The 12,130-nt window shown below is 37.6% G+C and overlaps 1 protein-coding gene across 1 annotated transcript in view; it reads left to right on the forward strand.

Moving 5' to 3' along the window:
- The window catches only part of ARPC2 (actin related protein 2/3 complex subunit 2), a 39,178-nt gene that overhangs the window by 16,854 nt on the left and 10,194 nt on the right, over nucleotides 1-12,130 (forward strand). The window contains exons 5-6 of the mRNA XM_044670743.1: nucleotides 3,160-3,346; nucleotides 5,601-5,694. Of these exons, the coding sequence (XP_044526678.1) occupies nucleotides 3,160-3,346; nucleotides 5,601-5,694 (281 nt within the window). The remainder of the gene's footprint in view (nucleotides 1-3,159; nucleotides 3,347-5,600; nucleotides 5,695-12,130) is intronic.

Consider the following 12,130-nt stretch of genomic DNA (forward strand, 5'->3'; position numbering starts at 1 on the left):
TTTGAAGGGAGCAACAAATTATTGGATCTACACCTTTCCCATTTTCCTCTTCCTTCCAACTTACCTCAGTGGCAGAAGGCTATATGGAATCCTTGTGTAATAATGTATATATTGCTGCTGAAACCCTATAGTTTACATTATTAAATGCAAAAAAAAAAAAAAAAAAAAAAAAAAACAATAAAAAACAACTGAAGTCCTATTTACTCGGTCATTTTTCTAACCTTTTTGAGACTTCTTAGCCAGATAGTACTGAACTTTTACTTGATCACACTGGCTAACATTCACCCATTGTACTCCTTCCTTAAAAGTATTAGACTTGTTTTAGTCTTGCCTTTACGTAAAGCTGTTTTTGACTGGCTCCTAATATCCAGTAAACTCCAGCTCTGAAAATATTCCTTTATCTTCTCTCAACTCATCTGTTTATCTGGTTCTCAGGTACCCAGAATGGGAAGGTTTTTGTAATTATTTAATGTTAAGAGTGCCAACAATGTGCTAAACACTGTCCAGAACAGAAATTTAAAGAACTTATGACCTTAAGGATGATAATTAGAGTGGTGCAGGCCCAACAGAAACAGAATGGAGAAAAAAGAAACAGTAACAGTGCAGAAATCTGGTGCATTCCATAATTTGAAATTCATACCATCCTGGTCAAAACCTATTCAGTGCCCACGCCTCAGTTACCTTGGATATGAATCAACTATTGAGACCTCCCTCAACCATACCTAAATATGTCTTTATACACAACCTGATATCATGTGGACCTTTTGCCTCATTAACAGCATGTATCTAATCATTAGTTACTAACTCTCACGATGCTTATTAAATGTTAATCGTGTTGATTCTTGTTACTGTGGTAAAAAAATCTCTTGTCTTGCCTTGAAACTCAAAGGAATATTTTATGGTTATTCTTAAATCAACTTAAATTTCTGATTTTATATTCATGGTTTTTAATGTCATGTTCCTTTTTCACAAATGTCTCTGGAACAAGCCAAATTTCTGATTGAAGTTCCCAGATTCTGTTCTTAGAAGCATTGTATTTTCTTTAGACCAGAAGTGTGACAAGCATGAATCGCTCAGGAAAATCTGATTAAAATATAATTGAGAACTATTTAACAAAATAAAAATAGAATATAAATAATGTTAATGTGTGGTTTTCTAAGTCAACATGCCACCTGTTCTGCAGAGATCCTTATGTATAATTTAGTTGCTCTTTTTTTTCTTAAAGTTTAAAAATGATTTTAATAACAAATTTCGACATGTTTTCCAAAGTTATATGATCTATAGTCTACCTCTCTTTTTCCCTCCCCACTTCCAGAGCTGACACGCAATAAAGTCTAGGTTATACATGTATTATCATGTAGAACATATTTCCATATTCTATATTTTTTGTAAGTGAATAATCTTATAAAACCAAAATCCCAAATCATATAGTGGTTCCTTGTTTCTATGTAAGCTTGATACCAGTGCTCTCAGCAATTGGGCATTTTGGTGTCACTTTGAATTATTTTAAGTGTTTTATATTTTTAAGCATTTTTGAAGAATATAAGATTGACTTTACCTTAACTCAGTGTGATAAAAGGAAATGTGTAATACAATATTCTGCTTGTTTTACAGATAAGGAAAGGAGACCAGAATTAGCATTAAGTGAATTAATGTTAATACTCTAGAGCAGTGATGGTGAACTTTTTAGAGATGGAGTGCTAGGCCCCACTCCCACCCAGGATTGAGTTACCCTGCTGCCCTCTCCCTCCAGAGACCATGTGCTATGGCTCTCCCTTCTTACCCCATCCAGGGGAAGGAAGAAGCGCTCCTATTGGGCTGCTGGGGGGAGGTGTCATGTGAGGAATGTCCTCAGGGCAGATGAAGAGGGAGAGGAGAGTGGCCTGAGCACTCCACTCCTCTTTAGCTCTGCTGCCTGTGAGCCACCCACCTTACCACCTGTGCGTTCCCCTTGGGCTGCTGGGCAGAGGAATGTGAAAAAAAATGTCATTGGGTACAGTGAAGAGGGTGAGGGGAGCAGCTCTGCCCAAGTCCTTCTGACTTTCTAGTATCAAACTGGGCAGGTCATGCCCACAGACGGCACTCCGTGTGCCATCTTTGGCACCCGTGCCATTGGTTCACCATCACTGTTCTAGAGCCTTTGTCAAAAGAGAGTCTGTCCTTTTGTAATTAGAAGTGTTGGTGGGCTTTTTTTTTTTTTTTTAATTTTTTTTTAGTTAGCAAAAATCTCTTTTCTCTCTCCATTCCCTGTTAAGCCAAACAAATTTCCACAATGACCATGTCCAAAAAACATCTCAGTATGCACTGACTCCTTTACCTCTCAGCCCAGAAGTAGGTAGCAAAATTTCAGCTCTACTAGTAATTCAGTTCTAAAATTATAGTTGATCAATCTTTTAGTTACTTATCTTTACAGTGTTATTGTAAAATTGTTCTGATTCTGCTTAACAGAATCTTCTCTCTAATTCAGTTCATACAAATCTTCCCAGATATCTCTGAAACTGTTTACTTAGATTGATTTCTTATGGCAATAATATTCCATTGCATTTGTCTACTATAATTTGTTCAGCCAATCTCCATTTGATGAGTAGTTCTTTGCCACTACCAAAAAAAAAAACCTGCCATAAATATTTTTGTATTTACAAATCCTTTTCCTTTCTCTTTGATCTCTTTAGGATATGGTCTTAGTGGTAATATCACTGGATAATGCCATTGAATAACTTTTAGAGCATAGTTACGATTTGGTTTCCAGAATGCCTAGAACATTCACAGCTCCACCAACAATCTATTTCTGTGTCTGCTTTCCAAAGCCCCTCTAATAATTATCATTTTCCTTTTTTTCTGCCCTTTTTCCTTTTCTGGTGAAGATGAGATAAAACCTCAGAATCCAGGGCTACCCAGCTAGGAAGTGTATGAATCCATATTTATACCTAGGTCTTCCTGACTCCAGGCCTGATTCTATCCTCCACTATGATACCCAGCTGCCTCTTTCACTTAACTTTTAGCAATCTATGACTAACTAGCAAGGAAGGTATTTAGGTTCCCTTTTATTTGCATTTCTCTGATTTTTAGGGATAAGGAGTATATGACTATTAATAACTTGGAATTCTTTTTAATAAACTTTTTAAAACAAGAATACAATTGATGATTTCCCTCCCCCAGGATACAATGTCTCTTTGCTATATGACCTTGAGAACCTGCCTGCCTCAAAGGACTCCATCGTTCATCAGGCTGGAATGTTGAAAAGAAACTGTTTTGCCTCAGTCTTTGAGAAATACTTCAAATTCCAGGAAGAGGGAAAAGAGGGAGAGAACAGGGCAGTAATCCATTACAGAGATGATGAGACAATGTGAGTATAGACCATCGTGCCTATGCATCATTCTTTATACTTAAAGACTAGGGAATGATCCTAAAGAAATGGTTCTAGTGATTTAGTATGGGGTTTGGGGAAATTATGCATCCAATATCAATCCTAGGGGGCAGCTGGGTAGCTCAGTGGATTGAGAGTTAGGCCTAGAGACAGAAGGTCCTAGGTTCAAAGCCAGCCTCAGACACTTCCCAGCTGTGTGACCCTGGGCAAGTCACTTGACCCCCATTGCCCACCCTTACCACTCTTCTACCTGGGAGCCAATACACAGAAGTTAAGGGTTTAAAAATATATATATCAGTCCTATTCGAAGTCACTATTTTTAAATTATTTCCCCTATGAGCATGGGAGGCCAAAAAGTGCTATAGCTAAAATGTTTGAGCTGAAGACTTCTGCTTTTGTGACTTTATTTTTTTATTTCTCCTACTCTCTCACATCTTCCAGAAAGTCACAAATTAGAAGCCGCCCATTTATTAGTGGTTTTAGTTGTCAAGGCAAGGTAAAAAGTATTTATAAAGTATTCACTATGCATCAGGCATTATCAACCATAGTCAAGCAAAACAGATTCCCACATTGGTGTTGTCTTGAGTTCATCTCCTCTCTTTAAAGAGAAGAGTTGCATACTTCAGCATGGATCCAACTGGAATCATCATTGCTGTATAATGGTTCTGAATTATCAAACTTTGAATATTCATTTATAGTACCATTTTGGAAGAAGGAGGAATATGGCATTGTGTAGTGCATTAGTGAGTGTATGGGGATATACATGATAACCTTTAAAAGGGGTTATGTATTTCCTTACAAGAAAAAATGGGATTTTAGATTTTCATATGAAGTCATTTTCATCTCTGTTTCATGGAATTTCCTATGCCACTGTTAATAAAAGAGGAAAGTTAGGGAGTACACTGATTAAAACTGTATTTATTAAACACTATATTTAAAGTGTTGAGAACTAGCACGAAGAAGAAAAAACAAATCATTTCCATTTTGGCTATCCCACATCGTGAGAAACAAGATCTGTGATATAAAACCCCTTTTCCCAAACCAGGTCATCTATAATTGTCCGCCACAGCCCACTTCCTGAAAGAGGCTACTCAAGAGCCACTATTAGGGCTCCTCCATCACAGAAAGCAAGAACAAGCAACATGACATCAATCCTATCCAATGGTTCACTTAACTTTTTTTTAACCCTTACTTTCTATCTTAGAATCAATACTATCAATTCCAAGGCAAAAGAACCAGGCAATTAGGATTAAGTGGTTTGTCCAGGGTCACCCAACTAGGAAGTGTATGTGATTCCACATTTGTACCCAGGTTGTCCCAACTCCAGGCCTGGTACTTTCCTTCATGCTGCCTCTTTCACTTAACTTTTAGCAATCCATTTAGGTTCCCCTTCTAGCAGCAACTCCTGAGGAAGTGCCAAGGACTCTGGAAAGATGTGTTCTTCTATCTCAGTCTTCAAAAGTCAGACCTAGGCAGTTGGTGGTGAGGCCCTAGCGCATGTGGGAGCTCTCCAGACTACTAATAATACCTTAATGAAGACAAGAAACCATACCTTTTTTTTTTTTTAACTGTTACGTTTCTGTTAGCAACCTCAGTAACTATTTACTTTGTACTCAACAGAAATATTAGGGCAGTCTTTAAAAATATAGAAACAATGCATTTCAGTTGATAGTAACTACTATTTTTAGTGTGAGAAGAAATCAGGGGAAATTACACATGTTCAAAATTTTTTTATTGAAACATTTAATAAATGAAGTCAAAATTAAATTGCAGAAACCATATAAAACACTTCACACTCTTGATTTGCTATTAAAATGTTAATTAAGATAAAGATTGGAGACATGAAGGGTTCTTAGTTCTTTAGTGGGCTGCCATGCTTCTGAGTCATTACAGCTTAATCAAATTGACAAGTTGCATTCCTCTACTCCTATTGTCCTGCATAATATAGTTCCTTTATAGCCATAAATAATGTATATGTGAAATGAAAATTCACTTTATTTATTGACTTCCCTTGGTGTACAGTCCCTGTCTCCAGGCTCCATTAAGACATAGACATCTCTCACTATTGCCCCTCCAGAAAAAAGCTCTTAACATCACCCTATGTTGTTGATAAAAGTAAACTTGACTGTTACCTTCATGGTTTCTTCATGCTTTACTTCACTGATAAAAACCTTCGACAAGGCCCCACATTGACTCTTGCTTTCTTCACCATTCTATATTTTCTTCTCCTCAGGTATGTTGAGTCTAAGAAAGATCGAGTCACCGTTGTCTTTAGCACAGTATTTAAGGACGATGACGATGTGGTGATTGGAAAGGTGTTCATGCAGGTATGGAAAATAGCATTGGGGGAAAATAAAGGCACCTTGAGTTTTTATACTATTAAAGTAAGAGTAGATTCCCCTATTATAAAAGACCAGGTATTTATCTTTAGGGGATTAGTTCTCTAAGGAGCACCAGTTGATATAGCAACTGCCTTACCCAGTGGCATACCTTGCTTTCTGAGTAGTGATGGCTTGTAAGCTCAGAGAGCCACAGAAAATCAGTTGAATAAAGGATTAATTCAACCCTAAATCCTCTTGAGTAATAAAGTATAGTGGATATGACCATTAATAGATAGAGAGAAAGCATCAGACAAGTCTTTTACCATTTTTTACCAGCTCTTCATCTCTCTGTATTTTAATCCAGTCCTATTCCAAGGATTCTCTAAAATACTCAAAAAGAGTAGTACACCCTACAGAAACAGGGAAGAAGATAGAATTGCTCAACAAAAGTAAATGAGACACTGAGCCTTAGCGCAAGCAAGATCACCAAAGGGCATGCCTAATCACCCTCCTCTGAAAGAGCTGATCTAATAAAGAGCACTAGAAAGGCTTAGTGGGATATTTTCTAATTGGATTTTTAGTACTGTTGAGCTCAGCCATTAGGTTCATGGCTGCCATGTATTTCCCAGTCATCAAATGAATGTATCCAACTTTATTTTTTTTTCCCTGAGGTTGAACATCATTCAGATTTTGATACAGTGGTTAGAGTCTAAGAAAATAGTACTTTGTATTCTTATTATGTGGCAGAGTGATAAGATTTGGGAAGGTAAAAGAACCTGGTTTGGCTGCGAGGAAACTTACTTTAAAAGATACTGCTAGGATTAATAAGGATAATTTATGTGCTTCCCTTTAAGCAAGGAAAGTCCTATCTGGTTGTAGCTTTAATGTACCAGTCAGCTTTTTTCTTCTTCTTTCTGCTCTAGAAGGGGGACTAATCAGAAGTCCTTATCTTTTTGGATATTTTATTCCCTGTGCAGGAAAATTAGATGGGTACTTTAGTGCTATTGAATAAGAAAGTAGCTAAATAGGAATATACCTTTTCAGTGCTAGAAGTCAGCCTCTTGGACAAGCTTTTCATGGTAATTTTTGCAGAATTGACAGAAGAGTTAAGGCCAAAAACACAGGAATTGGGCTAACTCCAGAGCCACAGGCTAATTTTAAAGGCCACAAATATGCTTCATTGAATATTTAGAATTGGCCCCTTTTACCAGTACTGTTCCAGTTTATTTCAGGAGACATCTTAATTTATTTGTACTGTACATAGATCTTATCATGAACAGTTTATCAAGGATCAGTTCCTTTGAAGAATATGGAATACTTAACCTTTGTCTAGAAATTTAAACCCCATCTTTGAAAGTGAGGGCATTAACATAGTTATCTAAAAAGAAAAAAAGAAAGCCACTTGCATTTTATTGCTAATTTCTTTGAGAAAGCTGGAAGCATGGATATGAAGTTGTCATAAAGCTTTCTGCCTATTTGCTTTCTGCAAATTCAGAGGACTGAAGAAATTTACTAGGAATGACCAAAGGATACTCTTGCTGTTTTGTTAGCCTCTTCAAAACCATCCATCCGAAACCTTCTTCTGGGCACTGACTGTTTAAATATTTAAGATGAGAGATTCAGACATACAGTGCCAAAGAGGCATGTGGTTTGACTCAAACAGGGTCACTGTTCTTTTCTTTGTAGGTAACCTGTGTTTTTGTCTAGATGCATCTTGAGCAAAATAAATTGACCCTATCATTTGGCAGAAACACTTCACAATTTGCTGTTCTGCTTTGAGCCCCTTCGTTGAATTCTTTGTTGCATTTCACTGTACTTAAAGTTAAAGGGCCTGGAGTTTCATCCTCTTACCCCTATCTGATATTCTGATGTCCCATTTTGGCATATTTCCTTTGCAGTCATATAGAACTAACCAAAAATTGGAATCTGGAACTAAGAACAGTCTGATAAATGTTCAGTCTTATTTGAAAGGTCATGCTTTTAGACACAACAGTCTTATGGTGCTTAAAGATTAGTGCTTAGTTAGCTTTGACCCTTTAATGTCAGAAAGTGCAACAAATTAGTACAACAGCTAGAAAAAAGTACTCTATCTCTTTCCTAGGGTAAAAGAAACAATTGCCATAGCAGTTTTGGAGGAGAAAGGTGGCCAAATCTGGGCAATAGCAACTTGTCATATTTATAGTGTAGTTAGCATACCAGTGAGAAATAGTTGGAAAGTAGAGAAGGGAAATGTAAGATTAAAAATTAATATCCAATACTCCAAGTATTATACTTTTATAAGATTTATTAATAATAACTTGAAGTAGAAGAAAGTGATAGCCTTAGCAAAGAGAGTTTTCCAGCTGCAGGAGAAAAGAGAGCGAGGGCAGGGTTGCACACAACTTTATCAGTACAAGTAAGTACCTAATGTGGGGTCAGAGGGAAAGGGATTCTGGGAAATGAAGTCCAGGGCTACACGATTCTATTTACACAATATGTTATTTAGGAAGCTCAGGAGGAGATTTGACAACATTACACAGACCAAATTGCTTACAAAATCTTACTGTATATTTCAAAATGTACAGAATTGAACAGTACTGATAAGTTATTACTGTTTACAGACATGAAAGCATCTGACCATGAATACTGAGTAGGTCAGTGAGCCTTGAGATGTATTGAAGTAAAAGACATTGACATAGTGCATCATCAGTGTTGTTGCAAGAAAGCATCAACAGAAATTCAAGTAGAATTCAGACAGAGGCTATAATTGAGTTACCATACTAAGGAATCGAGGCTAAACTTTACCCATCTTAGAATTTAGTATATTGTTCTTCCTAACACATTACAACCAAAGATTTAAGTTTTTTGTAATTCTCTTGTTCTATCAACAGCAACAATTATTCTTAAAGCCTGGCAATCCCTATAAGAATCATCCCCTTCCTTGCTCCCTGAACTTACATATTACTTACCAAAATAAAATAACTCCAAGAAACTTGGAGGAGGAAGGAAATGGTGATGAAGTCACATATATAACTTCTTTGTCCTACTAGATTTTTGTCTAGTTAACTCTAGGAAGATGTCACTTACATCACTGCAAATTGGGGATGCGGTTGCATTAGTGTCAGATTCCTGTCTTTAATGCAAATCTGTGAGTAAGTTCAATATGTTTACCAGCCAGAAACATCTCCTGGATGCTTCTCCTCTCTGTGATCAGTCACAGAGTCTGGTAGAAAACAGGAGCACAGTGTCCATGCCAGTACCATATGCTGCATTTTCAGCAGTTGTCCAAATAGATTTCTATTTATAGAATCAGCCAGACGTGTTGCATGCTTAGAATCCTGCTACCAGGGAGACTGAGGCTGGTGGATTACTTACGCTCAGAAGTTCTGAGCCAACATTGTATGTGTCTGTATCTCACCCCCTGCCCCCTAAAGATGAATGGATAGATGGAGGGAACGGATGGACCGACAGACAGACAGACAATAACAGGATGCGCCAGGATATCCAAGGAGGTTAGAAATGGAGCAGGCTAAAGTTCTGGTGCTGATCAGAAGTATTAAACTAATGATTAAACTATTTACAGGCCTGGGCAAGATAAGGAGATCCTATCCCAAAAAGAAAGAATTTCATATAGTTGGAAGGCTCCTCCAGTGCCAGAGCCCACTAAACAAGGGCCTCTTTCGCATCCCTGGCAAATGTTAATCTAACCTCTAGAGCAGTGATGGGCAAACTATATATATAGTGTCTTGCTCACATTAGCCCAGCTGTTTAATTGTTTTTGGTCATGTCCAAATCTTTGTGACCCCTTTTGGAATTTTCTTGGCCAAGATACTGGAGTGGTTTTCCATTTCCTTCTGCAGCTCATTTTACAAATGTTAAAACTAGGGCAAACAGGTGACTTGCCTAGGGACACACAGCTAGTAATGTCTGAGGTCAGACTTGTACTGGGTCTTCCAGATTCCAGACCCAACTAAGTGCTTAATCCACTACATCACTAAGCTACACTATTAACCCAGCTAGGAAAGGTTACAGCCTAGATTCTTGATCCCCAAGTCTTAGTCATTCCACAATAGCACAGCTGTCTCCCAACTGTCCTTGCCCCTGATTCCACTTGTTTTTTTTTTTTTTTTCTTGTTCTCATTTTGAGTGTCTTCTTTCCAGACAGCTTTTTGTACACTTCACCATGTCATTGTCTGACCAGGGCAGACCTCAGACTGAACACTGGCATTTTTTTGCCTGTTGTATAATAGCTGACATCATATTGAGCTGCAATAAAATAAGAGTTGGGTTGTTTTTCATTCCTTCTAATCTGTTCTCTTTGTCCTGCCCACTTTGAGCAGTCAGTCAGCCCTGTTCTTTCTTGGCTCTTCTTCTAACCCCCAGTATACTCAAAAGCTTCCATGATCTCAGCAAGATGAATATTCCCTCCAGTGATGTCACAGCTTTCAACCCATCCCTGCCTATTTCAAGTGCATTTTATTTAACTACTCTTCCTATCACCAACTCCAAAATCAATTTGTCACATCCTGCCAAAGATTGTCATTTCTTCTATAATCAGTTCCTCCTTATTGACCAGAATTAGGTACAGAATAGCAGTTCCCTTGTTACTGAAGTAAGCTAAATCAGAATAATTTCTATGAATACAGGAACTTGAACTTTAGAGCTCTTAATCAGTTATAAGAATGACACCTCCAAAGAACATAAGATAAAACTTGTTACCCACCTCCTAACAGAGGCACTGAATATTTTTTTAATCTGGCCACTGCATTTGAGTTACTCAGCATTGTGTTACTGAAATTTTGGGGTCTCTGAACTAAATTTCCTGTGGAAGTTTAGGGGTCTTTAAACTACATTACCCATGAGCTCACAGGCTTCCTGACTTGCATCATGACATAGACAGGATAAAATCAAGTGACTGGACTGGTACTCTCTTTTCCTCCTGAAGCAGCATGGTGGCAGCAGGTAATGGCAGGTCTTCATTTTTCTAATGGCTACCAATAAATCTTTTAAAGCCATAATATTTTTAAATATATCCTTCCATATTCATTTTATTTTTACAACATTTGTTACAAGGATTTACTTTTATTTCTCTTGATTTTTAATGGGAAGAGAAAGGCAAGTTAACACTACAGGTGCCCAAATAAAGGGCCATTGAAATGTGTTAGGTTTTTTTGTTTGTTTGTTTTAATGCATACAAGAAAACTCAGAAGAGAAGACAGCACAGACAAGGAAGGCAGTTTTGAAAGTAATGTGGCATTATATATTTTTTCCCCTAAAAAAAAAAACCTGGTGGTATGAAATAGAGACTCAATTTCATATGAAATCCTCTTGAGCACACGTGTCAGGAACATATTCACTGTTTGCTTTTTGCAGAGATGTCTCAATGGGTCACTGCTCTTATTCTGCCTCCTTAGTTTGTGTTATCTTTCCAGAACTCAGCATCTGTTTCCCCTATTTGGGTCTCCACTCCCTGTACTCCTACCAGAACAGCACTTGTTCCTTTGGTTATCTGTCCTTCCCTGCAGATTCTGTACTGTGTATCTTCCTTTTTGTGGATATTCTCACAGCAGTACATATCTTGATGTATACTGCTAATCCAGTTTCTTATTTCATCTTGACAACTTTCATTGTCATGTTGTAGTCACAAGTCACATTTGGACAACATAGCAGTGGGAATGATGTTGAATCTATTTTTTGTTTTGATTTCTAGTTCATTTAATTTTCTTACTCTGCATTTGTAGACAGTCGCTTTAAAATAAAAATCTTTAGAACTGCCTCTCTTCTTGGACATTGTCTCCTGTGAAATAATGGATTTCTCCACTAATCATTTTCATCTTCTTCCTTGTCTTCATTCCTCGTCTACATTTTCTGTTTGTATTTGACTTAGGAGAGAGATACGGGCTATATCCCCCTTCTTTTCCATTTTGAGTTTAAAGTGGGGTTTCTTTTAAAAAATGTTGTGTGGGGCAGCTGGGTAGCTCAGTGGAGTGAGAGTCAGGCCTAGAGACGGGAGGTCCTAGGTTCAAACCCGGCCTCAGCCACTTCCCAGCTGTGTGACCCTGGGCAAGTCACTTGACCCCCATTGCCCACCCTTACCAATCTTCCACCTATGAGACAATACACCGAAGTACAAGGGTTAAAAAAAAAAAATGTTGTGACCTGGAACCATTTGATAGTCTATGTACCCCTTCTCAGAATAACATTTTTAAATGCATTAAATAAAATAACAGGATTATAAAGGAAACCAATTTTACTGAGATAGTTACAAAATATTTTTAAAAGAAGTTCATGGTAAGGGGGAAAGACTTGTACAAAATTATGTATAGCCTCTCTGTTTGTGGTGGTGAACAATTGGAAACCAAAGTGATGTCCATCAAATGGGAGAATGGCTGCACAAATTGTGGTATATGATGGTGATGGAATATTATTGTGCTGTAAGGAATGAAGAATAGAATGATTTCAG

Source organism: Gracilinanus agilis, chromosome 3 (genome assembly GCF_016433145.1).
Source record: "Gracilinanus agilis isolate LMUSP501 chromosome 3, AgileGrace, whole genome shotgun sequence".
NCBI lineage: Eukaryota > Metazoa > Chordata > Mammalia > Didelphimorphia > Didelphidae > Gracilinanus > Gracilinanus agilis.